The 22,700-nt window shown below is 43.7% G+C and overlaps 1 protein-coding gene across 5 annotated transcripts in view; it reads right to left on the bottom strand.

The window, feature by feature from the left end:
- ARHGAP32 (Rho GTPase activating protein 32) overlaps positions 1 to 22,700 on the bottom strand; it is a 238,162-nt gene that overhangs the window by 139,894 nt on the left and 75,568 nt on the right. For all 5 annotated transcript variants that reach the window (XM_088066735.1, XM_088066736.1, XM_088066738.1 and 2 more), the window contains exon 2: positions 6,867 to 6,975. In XM_088066735.1, coding sequence (XP_087922861.1) covers positions 6,867 to 6,974 — 108 coding nt within the window. In that variant the 5' untranslated portion in view covers position 6,975. The remainder of the gene's footprint in view (positions 1 to 6,866; positions 6,976 to 22,700) is intronic.

Genomic DNA, 22,700 nt, shown 5'->3' with positions numbered 1-22,700 from the left:
AGACAAACTGACACAACTTGTTTGTCTCTTGGGCTTAAATTGGGGTGGGGAATGGAAGGGGATGGATAAGAAGACTGTTTATATCCTTCAAAAACTGTTCCATCTTTTCCTGCATTAAGGCAACTAAGAAGACATGGACACTGATTTTTTTTTTAAAGAAAAGAAAAGCGCCAGTTAAAATGAACTGCTTATAAATAAGAGAATTCTTTTCATTCCTAAATGTTCCACCTTATTTTTAAGCAGCTGGGACTAGGGAAAAATGATTGACAGTAAATAAATTATAAGTTTTATCTCCCAAATAAGTACATTTCAAACAGCTGTGGCATTTCCTGTAATCTGACAATAAAACAGGCATAGAAAGAGATTAGCTTTGGAACAGAGTGGGATGGAAAGAGGTGGAGGGTTGTGACAGTGTAATCCTGACTCCAGAGCTCAGGATAGGGAATAACCTGAAGTAACAACAACAGCATCCCTAGCACCACCAGCAACAGCAGCTGCTGGCTGAGACAGAATTAGGAAAGAAATAACAGAGTGCATTAAAATTGGTGATAATGGTGCACAATAAACTGCACTGATGCAGTGTTAGCAAATTCTAAAGCATTCTTTCATTTTGCTGTATAGAAACAGATCTTCAAACAGACACTTACCAAACATAGTTTGGATGTCCTGGCTCGCCACTCTAAGTGCCAGAGTGCACACACTGGGAAGGCTGTAAATGTAACCAGAAACTATTGGTGCTCTTGCCTATGAAAACTGATTGCTAGGAATTAGTACTTCCTGCCAAAAATACAGTATCCACTCTGGATTAATTGAACTTATTTAATTAGCAAACCCAAATGGAAGCCAATGTGCCAATTAAATGATTGCCCAAATTTCCAAAGATTCTTGGGGACAAGCTCTGTGCTGGGAGCCAGCCTGTGGAATGAAAAGGCCCCTCTAACCAAGAGGCAGAGAAAGAACTTCACACAGCAACAGAAACCCTTGCCAAAAGCTTAATGAGGGAAAATTATTCTAGATTCATGCAGCAGTAACAAGGAAAAACAAGTTATGTGGATTGAAAAGGAAATACAGGTCACTGGTGCAATGCCAGACCAGAACTGCTTTGACCAAAATATTATTGCACCTGATGCCTGCCTGGTGTGCTGGCCTGTCTCAAAACATTTGTACCAGATCAATGACTGTGTTGTCCACATTTCCTGGACTCCCACTTCTATCCCACCCTTACCTCAGTTACCCCCTGTTCCCCAGCCTGAGCTGCAGCAATTCACATGAAAATGCTGCCTAGTGCCGGACACAGAAGGCAAACTACAGCTCCTGCAAGTTTAACACAGTTCTGACTCACTAATTCAGGCAACTCAAGGGCTTCAGGACCTTCAGCAGCACAAAACCAACCTCCAAATCTACAGGTAAAATTTTCCATAGCATTCAAAGCAGTGACTCCTCAGACTTAGAGCCAGAAGCCAAATGCTGGAGCACTTAGGTGAAGAACCATCTAGGTCAGGCTCTGATGCTGTCAGAGCTCATGGTGAATTTGGACAACACCCTCAGCACACGGTGGGATTGTTGGGTCCTTGGCCCTCCTGTGCAGGGTGAGGAGTTGGACTCAATGACTTGTGGGTCCCTTCCACCTCAGGAGATTCCACAATTCTAAAGTCCATTTCTACTGAATTGTCCAAGCCCTTCAAAAAATAGCAGAAAATCTCCACAATTTCAGCTTTATATCTCCTAAGACTTCCCCTTGCACTTGAGAGCTTAAAATTTTGGATTTTTAAAAAGTACTTATAGCTGAGTTCAAAAACAGAGTTTTTGAACTCAGAGTTCAAAAGCACATTTTTCCCCAAGAAATTTCTTCCATGATGTGGAACCCATCTGAGAACAGGATCAGCCTGACAAAACTCTGTCAGTGACTTCAGAGCTCCCAATCACATCCTCAGCTGTAAAACTCTGGTTTGATTCACACACATACAAAGCATGAAGAGACACAGGGAAATAAAATCCAAAATACCAATTTTAACATTTTTAAGAGTATAAGAGCTACATATCTCAGAAGTTAAAATTAGATTATTTCAGTAAATCACTCTTTGGAAATCACTACAGCCTACAGGGAGAAGCAAATGGAGTCACCACATTCCCTTTTTATTCAGATTTTTCCACAGCTCCTGGAAGTATTCATGTTAGCCTGCACCAGAAACAGGCCCGATGTTTTGTGAATTAAAAACCAACCAATGAAGCAATGCTAATTAAAAAAAGAAGCCCCTAATATTCTATTTTTGGCATCTATTCTTGCAGAAGCCCCACTCAAGACCTGGGGCAGAACTGGCCAAATGCTGTACAAAGAATGAGAAACAAACACTAAGGACATAAAAATCTTTCTTTAAACCCTCACAATGCACTCATCTCTGCACACATTCATAATTGCATTTAAAAATAGTTTTCTCCTTGCTCATGTCCCAGATTTAACAGTGATATATCGAGGTCTCATTAAAAGGACTTTATTACCTTCACAAGCCAGTACCTTCCCTATCTGGCATTAAATGCTGAAAATACTACAGATCTCAAAATCCCTCTGACCTAAGAACTAAGATTATTCCAGGGACTTCACAGGACAGGCTCTAACTCTGTGCCTTTCTATAGCATTTACAGGCTTGCATTTCTCCTAAGAAAATTCCATCAGCATAAGCATAAAATGATGATGGGTACCAGCTGCAGCCTTCTTGTGCACTTTTCAAATTCACTGATTCATCACAGTTTTCTAACTGCAATTTAGAGGTTCCCCTTTTCTAGGCACCCTGTTTGTTCTACACGAGTAACACCTGCCTCCAGCTTCACCTGCCTCACTGTTCTGTAGTGAACAACAGAACTCCCAGATCCCGTGAGATACCAGCCAGAAGTGCACAAGCAGGAAAATAAACCTTCCATGGGCTTAGAGACTCATATTCTGAAGGCTTCCAGAGCTGAAGGAATTGAAAAATTGCAAGAGAAGTGATTTTTTTAGAAGTACGTAGAGAATCACAGACAGGCATGAGTTGGAAGGGACCTTAAATCTCATCTTCTCCTGCCCCTGCCATGGGTAAAGACACCTTCCACTAGCCCAGGGTGCTCCAAGCCCCAGGCTCCAGCCTGGCCTTGGGCACTGCCAGGGATCCAGGGGCAGCCACAGCCTGCCCACCCTGCCAGAGAACAATTCCTGCCCAATATCCCATCCAGCCCTGCCCTCTGGCACTGGGAGCCATTCCCTGTGTCCTGTCCCTCCATCCCTTGTCCCCAGTCCCTCTCCAGCTCTCCTGGAGCCCCTTTAGGCCCTAGCAGGGGCTCTGAGCTCTCCCTGGAGCCTTCTCCTCTCCAGGTGAGCACCCCCAGCTCCCCCAGCCTGGCTCCAGAGCAGAGGGGCTCCAGCCCTGGAGCATCTCTGTGGCCTCCTCTGGACTTACTCCAGCAGCTCCACATCCTTTTCTGAGTGTATTCCCCTGATCTCCAGCATTAGGTGAATGCAGCTTCATGTGGCACCTTTCTGTGTCAGCACATTTGCAATGGATGCATAAATGAAGATTTTTGTATTTCTCTCAGCATTTTAATCCTGCTTCCCCACAAGTGGAAGCCAAAGGCATCAGGAACAGAGTCTGTAAGCACAGCAGCCTGGTGGGGGGAGAGCCACTGGCTCAGTGCTCTTAAACAGTGCAACTCCCTGAACTCATGAAGAGGGGAAGGGAGTAACTCAACAGGTCAGTAATATGGTAAATGTAATATTAAGCACAAGTATCAATTTATGCTAAAATTACTGCAGGCTGGGGACAGTTGTTTTGTAGGCTCATGTGAGAAATATTATATAAAGGCTCTTTCACAACTTCATTTCTTGTAACTCAGAGCACTCAGCAGGACCTGACAAGGAAAACACACCCCTTTCCTTTAAAATAACATTACTGTCTTGGAGAAATGTTAGAAAATCCATAAACTTCAATTTTCCTTGGCTCACAGGGCTTTGCAGCCCCAGAACTCAGAAGTGTTCTATGAAGAAAGTCAATATCATCAGCTGCATTTTCTGAAGTGGAGCAGAGGCAGAAATCCCGAGATGTGTGAAGGTTACTCAGCAGGTGCAGCACGGTGGGAATTGGGGGCTGAGTCAGAAAAAATGTGCCTAATATACCCAAATTCTAAAAATACAGAGCATGAGTCGGGGGGGAATACAAAATATAGCAATGCTTGAGGAGCACACAGGCAGCTGCCTCATTACCCAGCTCCTGGGAACTCTGTTCAGTCAGGGCTGCCTCTCCTTCAGCCTGGACCTCACCTACAACACAGAACTGCACCAGAAATACTGAGGAAAAGATGTCCCATCCCTGGAAGTGTCCAGTGCCGGGTTGGAGCACCATGGGATAGTGGAAGGTGTCCCTGTCCATGGCAGGGGTGGGACAGGATGAGCTTTAAAGTCTCTTCCAACCCAAACCATTTCACAATCCTGGGATTCCCCACACACAAACCAGGTCTCCAACACAGGATCATTTGTTCTCCTGCTAAACCACAAACACAAAACAGTGCTAAAAAGCAGATGAAAGTATAAATAATAAACCAAAGAAGACAAAAGAAGTTGCATCAAACAGAGGACTGAAGCTACTCAGGTGCCCAGAATGAACTAGCAATGACAGAAACATTAAAAATAAAGAATTTCTATAACTTTATATTTACAGTATAGGAGGACGTTCAATCTCCACAAATTTAGAAATACCTTCAGTTTACTTCTTGTTAAGAAAAAGCTCTGGAAACAAAGCACTTGTATCAATTAATAATAAGCCCTTTGAAAAACATTATGGATAAAAGTGGGGAGGAATAGTAGGACAACTTGCTCATGTAACTATAAATTCATAAATTGACTTTTCTTAATAAAAGCATGTACAGAGACAAAGTTCAGGAGACAAGTTCCAGGAGTCCCCCAGCTCTCCACAGTACCCCTTGTCTCAGCCTTTGCCAGGTGAAATTCATCTGAGATGAGAAAGCCTGGTGCCTGTCAGGGCTCCAGCAGCAGCCAGGGGAACCAGTGGAAGGAACAACTTCTCCAGCCCCGAATCCTCCATTCCCTGGAGGCTGGGGCTTCAAGCAGCAACAAAATCTAAAATCTGCATCTCCAACGATCACTAACCACATGTTAGATGTACTGCTACACTCTGAAACAGTCACACACCATGGAAAGAGCAACCTCTGGGACAAGGCTGAAACAGAGGCTGCTAAGAATGTAAAGTGAAGGAATAGAGTGAGGGAAGAAACCTCAGGCTTCAAGTGATCAGGGAAAAAGCGGAATACTGAAGATATGCTGGTTAAACAGAGGAAAGTGTCAGTGCTGAACAAGGTCCTGCAAATATTTACATGTAAATATTGCCCCTGACTGGAGGTAAGGCAGAGGTTGAAAGTGGAAATTTGATTTGCTCAACACAGTAAACACAAGCAGGAGAGGTTTTTCTTCTCCCTCTTTACACTGTATTCAGAAGACCCTGAGATCAAACCAACATTGTGAGCACAAATCCAGCCACTCTAAATACAGATTCAGTAGCTTCACTGTTCTTCATCACACCAAGTCACTGTGCAGCAATCCCAGCTGGGAATTTCCCTGTTTACTATACTCTGAATCTCTTCTCCACTGGACCAGTCAGTTTTGGCATTGCTGGCACATAGCTAAGCAAGAGAACACGTTCCAAAACGTGATTTAATTGGGCAGTGAGAGGAGCATGATGCAGGATAAAATAAACACTGAGCACTGTCCATGAGCACAACAGCCTCAAGCAGGTGAACATTCCCTTCACTGCAAATCAACCAGGAGAAAAAAGCAACACAAAATGAAATATGCCAGGAAACCTGTGTCACAGGTGAGGACACTGAATTGCAGCCTGACAGCTCTGAGACACACCTGGAGGTCACAGACAGCAGTGAGGTGTCACACAATGACTCCCACCAGACTCCACAATGTGGGAAGCTCCAAGCTGGGAGCAGGTGCTGCTGCCTGAGCAACACTGATGGGAACTGACAGTGCTCCCAACTGTGGCCAAGGTGGAGAGAAGGCAAAAACAGCCACACATGAGGAAGAAAAAAAATTACAAAGTGAAAAGCACAAAAATTGACAGGCTGAGAGAGCTGGGTATGTTCACCTGGAGAAGAAAAGGCCCCAGGGAGAGCTCAGAGCCCCTTCCAGTGCCTAAAGGGGCTCACAAATAGGCGGGTGAGAGACTTTATACAGGCAGAGGGTGACCGGACACAGAGAATGGCTTCCCACTGCTGAGGGCAGGGATAGATGAGATATTGGGAAGGAATTGTTGCCTGTGAGGGTGGTGAGGCCCTGGAACAGGGTGCCCAGAGAAGCTGTGGCTGCAAAAACCCCCATGTATATTAAGGTCATCTAGTTGTCTGTGGCCCACTGCCCAACTGAGTGCCTCCTCTGAGATGAGAACAGCACCTTTGCACGTGATTTTTTGCAGCTCTGGTCCCTCTGATGTCAGGTTTGCTCTCAGGCTGAGGTTTTATTTATGTAGACTGAGCCAGCATTTTGCTAAAATCTCATTCTTTCACAATGCTGTATGCTTCAAAGAGCATGTTTTTACAAGAAGTTCCCTTCATGCTCCGAAGTCTTGCTGAAAAAGAGGTTAATGCAGACTGAAAATCATCATGACATAATGGACCTTTTAATTGGTTACGAGACCTGCTTTGGGGCAGAAGAGTTGTGAAAGCTCCTTCCCTCTCCTTGACAAACTGCCAGAGGAAAGGAAGCATTTTAGCCTTGTTCAAAGTACTGTGCAATCCATTTAAAAAGCTGAAACTCAGGGAGTATAAATGGAATAGAATGGAAAATAATGGGAAGAGAAGATGTAGCCCAGGTGTTTTACCATGGCGCTGAGTGTCTCCTCCCAGTCCGGCCTCTCTCTGGGGTGGATGCTCCTCTGCAGCTCTGGAACAAAGTCATCTTCTTCTGCGTGGACAGAGGACTTCATCATTCTGGAAAGAAGGACAGAAGCTGGACATTCAGTAACAATTCCTAGGTAATCTCACACCCAGTCTGTTACAGTGCTCAGTTAAGTGACAACATAAAATGATTTTACACATCCAGAAATCCCACACAGTCCTGAGTTTCTCCCACTTCCTCATTATACAAGCAGGACAAGAGTGTAAATCTGGTGGAGGGAAATCTGCACTTCCTAACCAATCAGTAGATAATTTTGTTTAATCACTGCACAATTTGCAAGTCTTGCAACACAGAAAAATGCAGAGGAGGGATTTTCAGTCCACTTCAGAAAAATGTCTCCTATTGCCCAGGCAAACGGCAAGAGAAACACACACTGTAAGGAGAAACACACCCATTTGATTCCTCCTCCTTTCAGGAGATTTTGCCTGAAATGGGGATAACAGTTTCCAAATCTTAAGAGTCTGACTCCACATCCCAAGGCCTGATCCATCAGCGCTCATCCTTTCCTGATTCTATCTGAAGAGTGAGCACCTCAAGTCAGCCTGGTGTGACCAAGTGAAACTTTTCTTCAGATAAGGAGCCGTCTTCCAAATCCCCTGTGAAGGCTATTCCAAGCCTGCATAGAGATCAGAGGCTCAAAATGAAAACTGAGAAAGAATTCATAAAGGCTCCTCAGCCCCTCCACATGTCAGCATTCTGTAGGTATGTATTTTTTTTTCACTTTCTGTTTGTATAAATGTGCCTTTGCAGAGACTACAGTGAAGACTTGAAAGGACCAAAGGTCTATTCAAAGTCTAGTATCACCCATTCCAGTTTCATTAAACATAATATTCAGGCTGTTATTCCCTTAATAGATCACCACTTATGTATTTAGGATAAGCTTTTTGATAATCAGCAGTGCAAAGGCATGGGCAAAAAGGGCTGGTTTTTAACTCTACTCATTTATGCACCACTTGACTGAAACACGCCTGGTGAAAGCCATTTAATAAAACTCCTTTGCTTCAGATGTGAAGTTCTGAAACCCCAACACGCTGCTTGACACAGGGCCAAATCATTTAACTCTGCTTTGTTCTCTCCAAGAGGGTTAAGGATGAAGTAATTAACATTGTAGTTAATGGCACGGCCAGGTTAGGAATTACAGCCTGTATAATTTCATCCCCAGCTTTGTTATCATATTTCTGCTCCAATAAAAAACCTATCCCAGAAAAAATAAACCTCAAAACTGAAAGTCACAATGCCCCAGGGAAATGCTGCTCACTGGGTCTGTGCGTCATTCCCACCCTAAAACATCATCCACTGACCTCAGGAGGGAAAAAGTGCACCTACCTGGGGAAAGCTGCAGTGAGATGAAAAAAGTCGGTATGAAAATACCATGATTTAGAATACAGACGTGTAATGTCAGCTCAGAAAGGAGACCCTCACCTTTGCAATAGATGTTTAAAATAATTTGAAAGACGAAAGATTTGCTGCTTCAATTGTCCTTTGCACATCAAGAGGAGGAGACCTGGCCTCACAGCCCCAGCTCCATCACAGGAGAGGTTTCCCCCTTAATTTAAAGCACAGGAAACAAAGTTGTGCAACTCAGAAACAAGATATTATAAGCAAATAAATGAATAAATAAGAAACCTCAACTTTTTAAATCAATGTCATGATTTTGAAAAATGCTCAATACAGTTTTCCTGAGGGTTTCTAGATGTTGGGGTTTGACCATATTGCAGCTGAATAAAAAGATTCTAAACAAATTATCCCACAGAGCGTCAGTCTTAATTCCCTGAGGTGATGGAATGGAAGGAAGGGTGATGTGATCAAGACCCACCTTCTCCAGGAGTTAAAGCTGCTTATCAAAGTGCTTCTTATTACAGCTTATCAAAGTTCTTCCTCAGTCTAAAGACTTGAAAACAACAGGACTGCATTTACAGCTTTATCAGCATTCAGGAGAACAACTGGATTCCCTACACAGCTCCTCTGGCAACTCCTGCCAGATGTCTCCTCTGAAACGTGTTGGCTGAAGTGGTGAGAGTGAATGCAGAGGATAGTATGTCCTATTTCAAATAATTCTGGGAATCAGGCACATGTTCAGGGTCTATTCCCTCACACTGGATCAACATGGATGTCACAGCACGCAGGTCTTTTTATCACACTCCAATCTATTTATTCACATTATTTCTTTAATCTATGTCTATAAAACTTCCACGATAAACTCTTCACAAACTCTTCCCGCTGAGATCCCAAAATGCAGTCCCATTTTTCTTCCTGTGAAGGTGTTCAGGACTTTTACTGCAAATTGGAAAAGCTCCACATGCAAAATTGAGCCTTTAAAACAGTCAATTCTTTGAGCTTTTGCCAGACTTAGAATATTCTGCTGCTGAGGGAACTTCAAATTTGGTCACAACATCACAGAAATTAGGGAAACGATACTGGATATTTTCTCTCTGACACAATTATCTGCGCTTGATAACCATCTGTGCACCCTTATTAATTTTTAATAGCCACTATTTAATTCCATGCCATCTGAGACACAGAGCAAGGAAGGCTGAAGATGCTGCAGGTAATAGTAGTCCTTTATGGATTAAGTCTGGCAGCTTTTTCCTGTCCATCAGTGGATGAAGGAAAATAACTTTGTGAACTTGCAGCAATGAAACAGGAAGAGGAGTATGGGGAGAAGGGGGGGAGAGTAGGAAGAAAAGCAGCTTCTGAACTCTCCTTTTTACAACGTTTCCTCCAGGCATGTAAAACCTCAGAACAACAGCTGGGGAAGGAGCTTTCCTACCAGCTGGGCATAGGGAAAACCCTGGCCTCACCCCAAGACAAGCCTGGACTATTATCTCTAAGTGCAATCACATTCACATATTTTTATATGCATGTGCCTTATGTATATTTGACATTCTTTTAATTTATATGATAAATAAATAGCACAACATACATATGTCTGATTCACCACACATGTCAAGCTGTAACAAGACAGATTGTCTTGTTTCTGCCAGGGATTCTTTTCCACAGGAGAGGAAAACACCTCAAATACCAGAAGCACTTACACAAAACACTGACACATGGATCTTGTAAACACTAAAGGTCAAACCAACTAAAGGAGCTGCTCTATAACAGCTCCATTTGGGTATATATATTTGGGGCAGATGTAAATGAGTGAGAAGTCACTAAAAAATGTAATCCTGGCCATTAGAATAGAAATATAGTTTTATTTAAAATGCCACTTCCTCAACCTCTCAGCAGCACTGAAATGTGACACTGTTATATTAATAAAAGTTCTATTTTAAGCCATTAAGCAATTTCTCTGCAGATGAATGAATCCTTCTTCATTGTAAATTGAGAACCAAATGTACTGAAACAAATGTTTACAGGACATTTCACAAAAGGCCCAGCCCACTTTCACACCCACCTTTTGAAGTTCTTTAGTAGGTTGGGTTGATTAATTTAGTTAGAACTTGTATATTTGTACAGGACACAAGTCCATTGAGAAAACATCTCATGTCTTTTTCCACCTTCTCAAATCCAATTAGCTGCTCCCATAATTTATAAAATATCAGAAATTAAAACCCTCTGATGCCTTATCAAGCATTAAGTCCTGCCTGCTCACACTAGATTGTGTCACAAGCCAAGAAATGCCTACAGGAGATCTGCAGGGTGATTTGTATTAAGTAAACTTTATCTCAAGTAAATGTAAACTTTGTATTAAATAGGTGAATATTCAGCTTGATGTCCCTAAACTCTACAATTATTTCTTGTTTATAATATTGTAAATTTTAAATACACTTTCACTAGACAAGAACCCCCCCTATGGCTTTTAAAGAGTCCCACATCCACAGATCCAACTGTCTGCATAAGAGAGAAAGAATCACAAAAGGGGGGTTTGTGGAAAAGAGCACCTCAAGTTAAACAAGAACATATCTCTTAAAACATTGTGGGACTCCTACAAGAGTGTCTGTTCCTGTTATTCAGGTTCTTTGGCACACCCCCAAAGCCACAGCAGAGGAGTAACACAACTGTCATGGCTTTGGTGCCACTCCAGTTAATGGCTGGGCACAGGATAGTGACAAATTCCTTCCTGAGGTGTGAGAGCCATGCCAGGCTCCTGTCAGAGTTAACTGGCTGCCTGGCCCATCCCACTTGGACAGGCAATGGATTCTTTAGATTAAATGCCAAATATGATTTGGAGTTGTTCTCCTCCTTGAGGACATCAGACACTGCAGCTTCTCCTGGCTGCTTCCCCCACCAGTGACTTTTCTTCCTGACCTCCAAGCGAGCGGTGAGAGCTGATGAGAACTGATTTACTAGTTTATTTATTATTTCTATCACACTCTTGTTGTGCCTGGAGATTGCTCCCCTGATGGAAAAGCACAGCTCTGCCCTACGGAACCAACAATTCAAGAGGATTTAGAGCTCCACAGAAAGTGATGTTTTCCAAGATATAAATTTTACCTCAAAGGCTACAATTCAATTAAGGTCTGTGCTGACACCAACCTAGACTGAAAACCAAGAAGTTTCAAACACTATCTGATTAAATCTCATGTTTGTTTTGTTCAAATAATTTGCACAAAAGACAAAAATAACCCATCCTAGTCTGGGTGGAGCATCCCTGTCCTTCCTAATGTAACAAGTAGAGTTTTAATCCCATTACTCTCAAGCACAGTTTGGAAATGTAATCCAGCAGTGAATCAACAGAGGAATGCCTTGAAAACTCTGCTTCAGAGAGTTTAAAATAAGTCACTCAAGATGTAAAGCACTATGGGTGTCACCCTACAATATATGACAGCAGAATTAAGCCAACTCTTCACATCCCCTGAGCTGTCCATTGCCACCAGGAAAGGAAGAAAAATTATTAAACAAGAACCGAGATTTGACCCGAAGTTTATAAACACCTGGGAAAGAAGTTGGAATCATGTGAGAAACCCTGCTACATCTTCGTTTCTGATCTCAGACTTTACCACACACACAAAAATTACGAAATTACATTAGGGAGATGGGGAAGACACCAAAATGCACATAGCCCTCTCAGCCCAATTTTCCAAGTAAACTCTGTGTCCATGAAATTAAAACTAATACAGTGGAAAAGACTAAAATTATCATACAATATGGAAAACAGAGATAGCTCACGAGCCCCAGGAAAAATGAAAGAAGTGATGGGAATTGCAGGCTGACAACACTGACCTGATGAGGATTTAATTTCTCATGTTTCAAATCAGCTTTGTCAACACCTCCCTGATGACACTATGTCCATCTGTATTATATAAAACAAGATTTCTGAAGTCTGACTCCAGGATCACACAACACGAAGCTGCAAAAGCCTGGCAAGGGCAGCTCCAAGCCCATCTCATAAATAAACAAATGCTAAATGGATTGTGTTTAATCCTTGGCCACAGAGTGAGAACTTGGCAGAACTAAAGGGTTGCTGTGGGTTTGCTGTGATTGATTGGACAATGTTGAAAGCTGTAATTGCTACTTTTGATGGAAGTTCATCATCAGAGAGCCAAAATTCAATTATTTGGGAAGGCACTGCACAAGAAAAATCAGGAGACTAACAATATATTACATTAAGAGAATATATAAAAGTCACTGGAATGAAATGTCATTCAAATATCAACACAGAGCAACAAACTAGATTTCTCTGCACTCTGGATACCCCAGGGCTACTCATGAAGCATTTACTTATTACCTGGTTGAGCTCAGTGGGTTTCACTCTAGGGGATGCAGATATGTGAGGGTCTCAGAACTGCAACAGTGGGTGGCAGAATTAAAAACTTCAAACAAGCCCACTGTGCTGTGCAGCTCTTTACTTCATGTGCCCTTCTCATGGAATGCAGGCATCCCTGGCAGATCTATCCATGTGCCCAAATAAAGGAGGCTGGGAATCTCTAAGGTATGGGAATAGAGGTTTCCATGGTATCAGCACTGTTACAATGAAACATTAATGCCATTGTACTGGTTGTGATGGCTTTCAGAAATTAACCACAGTAGTTACAGCCACAAAGGTAGTTTTAAAATACTTAAATACCAAATGTTCTGTTTTTCTCAATATTCAGACTCCAAAATCATGGCACACCTATGCCCCGGGAGTCTGAGATCACCGATGCAACAGGGTGGTGTGGAAGGGCTCATGGGATCCCCAACACCAACTACTGTAGTTCAGCAACAGAAGGCAATTGGTCACCACAAACCACCTCACACAAACTCTTTAGTTCAGGGGTTTCTATTCCTTCAAACTATTTTTTTAAAGAAAAGAATCACTTCCCATTGGATGGGCATCTCCACCTGTTAAATGAGATTCTCAGCTGCCTGAAATCTCTTTCTCTAAGGAAGGGAGAAAAAAGTGTTGTTTCTTTTTTTTGCATTAACTTCTCTTCTTAGATGAAGAATACATGAAGTTAAAAAAAACTTTTTAAAAATTAAATATAGGAAGTTTTAAATAAAGATCTTTTTGCAATCAGCACTATCACTTGATTAATTTTTAAAATTCCAGAGTGGACATGACAACCCTTCCACCGTGTATGTTTTTTTGCAGAGGGAGGCAGACTAGTTCCAATGGCACTGCAGAGATTAATTAATTAATATAGGTTTCCTGCCCTGCTCCAGCTCTCTGGACATGCTTAAATATAAGCTCCAATACAGTCAGACAATTATCTTTGCTCAAGGGCTTTACTGTGGTTTCAGACTTCCAAACACACATCTTGTTTATTAATTTGCAAGAACATTTGAACCACAGTTTCTGAGCTCTCAAAGTAAAGTTGCACAAACAAGACCAGATTACCTGGAATTTAAAACCTGTGGACAAAAGGGCAAGTCTGGGCAAGGCAGTTCCCATTTTAGCAAAAAAAGCCATCTTCAGCTACCACAGGCAGCCTTTCTCACCTTGGGAAGCAGCTTTTTATTCCCAATTGACTTCTTGGTGCCCACAAAACTCTGAGCATCTCCCAAGTCCTCGTAATCCTCACTGCATAAGCAAAGCCCCCAAGCCAAGGGGGGAACGTGGCTTTAAACTGACAAAGGATAAATTTAGATTACATATTTGGAAGAAGTTCTTTCCTTTGAGGTTTACACTGGCACAGATGTCCCAGAGCAGCTGTGGCTGCCCCATAGGGATGGGGCAGTGCCCAAGGTGAGGTTGGACAGGGCTTGGAGCAACCTGGCAGAGTGGAAGGTGCCCCTGCCCACGCCAGGGATGGGACTGGATGAGCTTTAAGGTTTCTTCCCACCCAAACCAGTCCAGGATTTTGTGATTTCAGATTTTCAAGATTTCAGATCTTGAGGGCTCTGCCTATGCTCTCACACAACCACAGGGCTGTCCCAGCAGGACCTTGGCACCACTGGGCAGGTTCTAAGGTACCAAACAACTGAACATTTCCCACCCATCAAGGAAAGGAGAGAGGATGGAAGAGGAGAAGCCAGCACTGTATTATAAAACAAACCCTTTGATGGTTTCCTTTCCTCCAAGAACAGTTCTGTAGGCACACAGTAAAATCAACACCAAACCACCTTCAGTAAATCTCTAAATTTGAAAGCAGCAAAAAGCAATAGACTGACCTATTCCTACCTATCCACCATAGTTTTGGCAGCCTCTTGTCTCACCTGGTTGTGTTTTATGTCTCAGCTCAGTAACATCCATCTCCAAGTACCTGAGTACAGAGAGATGCTCATTCCACATTCTGGAAGGGACTGGAACATGGAACTTAGATTTGTGCAGCTGGGCTGTAAGAATCTGTATTCAGGTCTTGCATAACTGGCATTTCTTCAAGGACTTTATGAAAACAATAAGTTCTTGAAATATTCAGCTTTTACAAGCTCAGAGACATGTTCTTAGTTATTAAAAAACTTCATAAAAATAATCATAGAATCCTCATGCTTTTGCATACGTATTACTTCACAAATCTGCTCTTTTATTTGGCAACACATAAAAGATGTTATTTTAGTAGGTGCTTGGCATTTTCTTTCAGAAGAACACAGTGACAGTCAATAAAAAAAATTCTTCTGTAATATGTTTCTCTCATCACTTTGCCCAGTATGAGAGAAAAGAATTAGGAAATCACTGAACAATCAGAATCACTGAGCCCTAGCTTGGATTTCTTTTGTTTGACTCAGGAACAAGAATAAAAGTACTAAAAAAAAATACCTTTAGGGAAAAGGGCACAAACCTCTTATTTACCATTAATAAACTGCTACAAGCAGCTCTGAAGTTGGAACACAAAAGGGAGATGAGAAAAGATGCTGCTCCCACCTTCCTGCTCTGCTAAGGAGTCTGAACCTGGGCACGTCAGCAAAGGTTCTTTGTGGGGCAGTGGGATGTCCTGCCTTGGGGCCTTTCCCACTCCCAGCAGCTTTGGTGGGAATTATCTACACCCCACAGCAGGGCTCACCCTCACTGCCTGTCCTCACCCAAGTGACACCAACAGGGACTTCTCACCAAGCTCTCAGTCAGAAGCTGTTTCCTGCACTTCCTCTGCAATCTCTTTTTGTCTGTCTTGGTAAGACCAAGCCTTCTCCCAGCCAGCCCTTCTCAATGCCCAGCAAGGCCTGTTCTAGCCCTTGCTGGATCCTTCAAACCTCACCATCACACAACCAACAAACCCCATCTGATCCCAATGTGGCACACATCAAAGGAGACCCCAAATCATAATGAATTACCTAAATCTAATCCAAGGACATGCATCTGGGTTCATCTGGGGTTTGTAGTGCCAATGCAAAATGCAAATACAAAGCCATAGCAAACTTAGTCTTCCCTCAGAGAAGCACATCCTGGAAAAAACATATTTTCAGCATATGGAAGGATCAAGAGCAATCACCTCATCAGTTACAATCAGCTTCACGTGCTGCTAAATGACAACTGTTCATAACATGAAACAACATTCAGAACTCACCCAGTCACACAGCTGCTGAGCAGGGAAACCTTTCTCCAACTAAAACATTTATATGGAGCCAGACATCCACCCAGAGCTACACTTTTTATCCATCCCACACCTCCTGTCCATCCAATACATCCAAACTGCCTATGCATGTGGTTATGGGACACTCTGTGGTTGAAATCAGGGGAAAAAACCTACCCCTGGCAGACTTGCTAGTGAATTCTTACAAGGAAATCAATGGAAATGAACTCTGGGACACCAGTACCGGAATAGCTGAACAAATAACAAAAGATAAGCATATGCAAATAAAGAGTAGCTCCTGTTACCCTGAGTTAAATAAATACTCTTAAATGATGGGTGTTCCTTGCATCATATTTACAACAGTTCTCCTCCTACCCTCCTATTATCACTGCACTTCAGTGGTATCAAAAGCAAATAGGAGGCTGCTCAGTCCTTTCCCCATCTAGAAACCACTACTTAAATATTTCACTATTATTATCCCTATTGGATAGCTCCTGATCGGCTAAATGGAATTAAATGGAGGCCTCCAACTGCAGCAAGTCATCATCAGGGACAGATTTAAGCAGGTGGGGGTCACATAGGCAGGGAATGGGCAAAGCTACACCGTAATTAATTCTCAACAGCAGAGCCATGAATCCAAAGGACTCATAATTCCCTGGGCTCACACAGCACTGGGACAAACCTGCCCTGCCACCCCTCTACACAGGCATTTCTAATGCAGGGAGTGGGAAGATGGAAGTCAGAGGACTGCAGAAGACACAGGAGGGACAAGGAGAAGCAGTGCCTGAGAGCTGCAGACCTGCAGGGGCACAGCAGCCAAACCCTCTTGCAGCATCTCAGAGCACAGTTCCCTTCAGGGACAACACATTCAGCACTGATGAAATCTTTCACAACCAGAAACACACTTACTTTGGCTTTTGGAATAAATTACAATTGTTAATTAGCATTTTCAGTGAATAATAAAGCCCCAAATAATCACCAAAGAGCTCCTCACTCTCCCTTGCCTGGCTGGCTCTCAAGGGTCCAGCTGCAGCCACTACTGTCCCTTTTCCCCTCAACACCCACAGGCAGTGAGGGACAAAGGCAGCCAAGCTGGCACACATGGCTGCTCTCAATGGAAACCCTGCAGCTTGGTTTCCTGCTGCCTCACAGATGAACACAGAAAACAATTAGCCAAGTCCTCAGTCTAATTTAGATGTATTTTTCTTTTTGGAGGGGAGACTGAGAGATGGTACATCATCAACCCAAACCTTAACTCTAAAGCTGCTCAGAGGAGCACACCACTGAAACACCAGGTGTAACCTGTGCTGGACTTCTGATAATAAACAGTTATGCTAAAAGCTGTACTTGGATATGCCAGGAGACCATAAAACATCAATGCAAGGACTGTACATCAAAGCAGCCAAGAGGTGAGTAAAGAGAGTTATCTCCATCCATTTTCCAAAAACCAAAGTAACTGTCAGCTCCTGTAAGTTGTCCAGTGTTTCAAAAGAGGAAGACTGGCTGTAAGGTAGGAAATAACTTCTTTCCCAGTCCATCACATAAGGAAATATCAAACACCTTATCAAGGCCTGGAGTAGCAAGAATCGAGGCTCAGGGAGAACAATACCCTCCAGTGCAGGGGATCACACCCTGCTCTCACTCACTCCTTGCCATGAAATGTTGTATCCTGATGGAGCAGAGACAAGAGCCAGCCCCCCACAGGCAATCAGGGCACTCTCCTGAGGAATACAAGAAGCCTCTCTCAGAGAAGGCTCAGGAGTGGAGCTCTGCCCTTTCCCAACCTGTGCCTCTGAGCATGGAGAGTTTATGCAACACCTCCTCCTCACTTTATGAACCCCTTCCAAAGAAGAGAAAAAGAGAAGAGAGAGCAACAAGCTACGCACAGAAAGACTGACCAGGATCACTGAACAGGGAACCTCTGGGCTGCAGAGAGCAGCATCACCAAAGAGCTCAGAGCCAGCACCTCCACCAGCCTGCAGGGACACAGCCCTGCCAGGGTGCTCCCACAGGGAGCAGCTCCCACCTCCACCTGATGCCCAGCAGAGGGGCTTGCCCATCTCTACAGACACTTCCCTGGAGCAAAAAAATAAACCCATTCCACACAGGGCTGGCATTGTGCTGGGCCAGGAGAGCTGCCAGGCCCCAGGAGCTCCTGTTGGGGCAGATCAGAGCTCCAGGGTGGGGACATCTTGGGTCACCTGTACCAGCTGTGGCTGCACAGAGAGGTGATGATCATCACCCTAGAGACCTCCTGCCCTGTGAACCCCAGAGGGGCTTTTGCACATCAAAGAATCCCAGAAGGTCTGGGTTGGGGGGAACCGTAAGGATCATGTAACTCCAACCCACTGCCACAGACAGGATGCCACTCACTAGATGCAGTTGCTAAACCAGATTCAGGATCCTGCCCTGCTGTCAACCTGTGTCTCTTCCTACTAACTGAGAATCTGGACATTCATCTTTGCTTTGCAAATGCTGGAGCTGAGTTGAGTCCCTGGACATGGACAGGGGTTCAGTGCCTCATCATGCAACACCACCCTAATCCCTCGGGAATGCCAGAGACCAGGTAAAAGGAACAGTTTTGTTGGTTGTTGTTATTTCTAATTAACTGGGGCAGGGGGAAGCATCTGAAACACAAACACTTCAGGGAAAAATTATAGACCATATTTGTGGTTTAATTTTAAAAACAAACTATGAACAACAAAATGTAAGAATTACAAAAACAATCTTTGACTGAGAACAAGGAGGTTTTAAAACTGGAAGAAATTGCAACCTTCTAAAACAAAACATTTTAATTGTGCTGCTTCAAAATTCTGTGGGCTTATGAAACCTCTAATTTTATATCAGGCCAGACAAGAAGGTCTCTGAAATACCAACTCAATTTTAAAGGTAGAAGGAAGGAGGGATAAAGAATGAGGAAAACAGTGAACTGTATATTCCTAGTCAAGACTGAAAAGATACTCAAAGAACAAAGGCCCTCTCTAATACATTATAGGGGATGAAAAATATGAAAGGTGTTGAATTGCCTAAGCAGATGCCAACAGTGCAGTGCATGGAGAAGTAAAAACAAACAAGGTTTCCTGTCCCCTCAACTCCAGGAGAACATGCCTGCATCCACTAGCTGCCTCTGTGCAAGGAAAATTAACAATTTCAAAATGAGAACATCACAGGAATTACAAGTCCCTGAGCATGAGACAAATCCTGCCACTAGAATATGCCTCACTCACCCTGATCACAGAGGAATACCATGGGAGCAGCTTGGTTGGAGTGCTGGTACACTGAGTGCAGGAAGAAAGCAGAAAGGGACAACCGAGTCAGGACTCATTAGAAAGTAATGCTTACAAAGGACTGGTGAGCTGTGCAATGACTCAGCAGGAAGAAAATAAATAAATAAATAAATAAATACAGCAGCTGAAGACAGGAAAGTCTTTTCAATAAGGACAGGTACCATAAAAAAGTAAGTAGAGTAATAAAGAGACAGAAGCAGAGTACCCAGGCTGCAATTCTGCCTGTGTGCTCAGAACTGTCTGCTGTTTCCCAGTTTGGATCCCTCCCAGCACACCTGAGCAGGCAGAGAAGCACAAAGCCTGGCTTTAACCCCTGCCTTCCAACACTTGCCAGGCTTGCTGCAGAGGTACTTTTCTTGGTGAGCAATGTGAGAGGAAGCCACAGCCCAGCCAGAAGTCAGGAAAGGATAGAGCAGACAGAATGCCAGCCTGAGGAAGTCAGGGAAGGGAGCAGGAGTGTGGCAACGCAGGAGAGTCAGCCTGCAGCCCTGCCAGGCCCAGGAATGCAGTCAGGATGGGGAGGTGACAGAGCATCCCTGCACCTTCTTGGTTGTCCGCCTGTCCACCTCCTGTTTCTCCAGCAGAGCTTTCCAGGAGAGCTCTGCCATGACTGTTGAGCAGCTCCTCCTGGAATGGTAAGATCAAATGTAATCTGTTTAAATAGAGATAACATGCTCCAACCACATGGATGAGTGAGACAAGCTGTGCAGATTTCACTGCTCAATTTGAACATCTTCTCACTTATACTCTCCTTTGCAAACCTTTATGCAAATAGCTTTTCAAGAACATTTAATCCTCCTCCCTCCCAAATTACCAAATTGCTGTCCCTTCAGTCTGGAGTCCAGAGAGACCCCAAGGCACTGGGTGTCTGCCTGGCCCGAGCCAGGTGACATTCAGTGACATTTGAGCAGATGCTCATGTGCTCTGCAAGGCAGGAGGAGAAAGGAGAGGTATCAGGTAACTGCAATTCCTTTCCATCATTTCTCCCTGGCAAACTCAATCCCTTGAAAAGTGCCATGTCTTATCTTTGCCTTTTGAATCTCAACTGGCCTGGTTCCACTGGTGTCAATTTTGCATCTCTGCCACCATTCTGCTTCTGCACCAGCGTAATAAAAGAGGAGAGGATGCCAACAACTCCTCTGTGCAGCAGAATGACAAACTGTGTTGGCTGGAGCAGGGAGCTATAAAATCAGAGGGGAGGGGAGAAAAGGGCAGCTGAAAGGTAACAGTACTAGGAATGACACTCTAAATGTTCTCCTTTGCAATCACACCACCTCTGATAGCCAACAGAAGCTGCGAAAACTACTGAGAAAATTAACCCCTGCAAGACAAGGAAAGCTGGGGCTTCAGGACTGGCACAATGAATTAGGTGTGTTAGAAGAGCTGGCAGTGAGGGATCAAGGGGGACCCTGGCCTGGTGTATCTCAACCAGTTACAGTTGAAAACAGGAAGCCATCCTGAGGACAATCACAACATCTGCAACATCCTCCTGACATCTGTGTCAACATCCAGCCCCCCAGCACCTTGGGCACAGCTCAGAGGACTCGAGTGGTTGGGATGAACAAGGACAATCCTGATGAAAATACAACCCACCCCTTTCAACCCTCTTTCAAAAGACCAACAGGAATAAAATAAAATATTTCCCTGAAGTAATTTTTCTACTTGACCCATGCAGCTCTTCACAATTAAGTCAAAATGTTCCTGTAAAACAGCTATTTTTGTTACTCCTTCCTTTAAAATGGTGTAAATAATGCACAAGAAGCCTCAGCATTGCCTTAGTCAGTGAAGCCTGGAATAAAACCCAAGAGTGCTGGCTGCTGTCTGTCCTCCATAAAAGCCTTGTTTCCATAAAACATGGCCATGGACACTTTTTTAACCCATGCTGACAACCTGTTTGCACACAAATGCTGAGGAACAACATTCCACCTCCCAGGAGCTCTCAAAACGCTGTGCTTTGGGGGAAGGGGATGCTGGGAAGGGCTAAGGAAGTATATGGTACATGAATTTTTTATTTTCAGTATGACTAAGGTAACACTTCATTCCAGTTGCATCACAGTACAGGCTGGAATATTTCACTGCAACCTTCAATTGTCCTGACTCATGCTGTCAGTAATAAAATACCCTCTTGGGAAAACAAATACACAGACAAATAAAGCCTTAATGATTTGGTTAAGTACCAACCAGTGAAAGCACACTGTCCATTATTTTGAAGGCATTCAGAAAGGTTGCAGGTGTCATGTGCTAGAGAAAGTGATGAACGGATTTACAGCTTTGTCACTTTGACAAGGAAAAAAAAAAACAACCAAAAAAAGAAAGTGTGGAGCAGCTTTTGAAAACATTTGTCTCAAGCACCCAAAGGGTCATCTGGAAAATGAAAGCATGTCTGCACTTGTGCAGAGCAGCAGAATAATGAAGTGACTGGGCTACTGCCCTTCCCAAGGCAATGAGATCTTGCTGAAAGCAGCACATATTAATGTCAGTGCCCAGGAAAAAGGCACTAAACAGTGCTCTCCCAGCCTCTTCCTCCCTCTCTCAGTAACCAGGATCATTTTAGAACTGACACTTACAGAGGCTTTTTAGTGCATAATTAATAACTGCAAAAAGAGAAAGCTGTGAGAAAATAGGTAAAAATAAAAATACAGTGGACAAAGGAGTAAAATTACAAGATACAATGCAGCCTCAGTCAGTAGAGCAGCCTGACAGCAGCACTTCCAAAGACTCCTGGTGAGGATGTGGCTTACAGAGCCACAGAACAGGTAATGAACCATCCCAGAAAAGCACCTGCTCCTTGCTCCCACATCATGCACACACTGTTGGAATGGTCAGAAAAGAGAGTGTCTCTTATCATCAGAGCAGGGAAAAGCCCAGCACAACAAAAATGAGCCTGTAACCACCCCTGAATCTACTAGCCAAAGAGGACTGGGATTTCCTAAGGCCATGATGTGGCTGTTAGAAATCTGACTGAGCCAGGAGCTGAGTCCCTCTCAGTTCATGGGAAGTTCATTCCCATGCCAGGCTCCTCTCCCTGCTCTCCCCAGAACGGGGCTGGTGGCTTCCCACAGGGATGTGACTTGGTGATCGGTGTCTCCCTCTCTGCTCCCAGGCAGTTCACAGAGTGAGACTCTATTCCATGTGACAGCCAAAGCCACAGCTCCTTCCCTCCTCTGAGGTTTTTCATTCCCAGATTCAAACTAACTCACTGAACTGTTCTCTGCAAACTTTAAGCAGAAATTGGGGTGAGTTTTTAAAAATATTTTTTCCTTATTTGGAAAAACATTTAATAAACCATGGAGACACAAACCAGGTTGGGTTGGGAGGGAGCTTAAAGACCACCCAGTGCCAACCCCTGACACAGACAGGGACACCTTCCACTATCCCAGACTGCTCCAAGCCCTGGCCTTGGACACTTCCAGGAATGGGGCAGCCACAGCTTCTCTGAGTACCCTGTCCCAGGGCCTCAGAACCCTCACAGGGAACAATTTCTCTCAAAAATCCCATCCAACCCTGCCCTCAGCAGTGGGAAGCTATTACCCCTTCTTCTGGCACTCCAGGATCTTCAATTTAACTATGAAAGCCCTTCAAGCAAAACCTAAGTGA

This window comes from Pseudopodoces humilis, chromosome 25 (genome assembly GCF_049639895.1).
Source record: "Pseudopodoces humilis isolate 2021_Gansu_Grassland_sample_001 chromosome 25, ASM4963989v1, whole genome shotgun sequence".
Classification (NCBI taxonomy): domain Eukaryota; kingdom Metazoa; phylum Chordata; class Aves; order Passeriformes; family Paridae; genus Pseudopodoces; species Pseudopodoces humilis.
The sequence above is the reverse complement of the archived record's forward strand: the minus strand, read 5'-3'. Positions and strand labels throughout refer to the sequence as shown.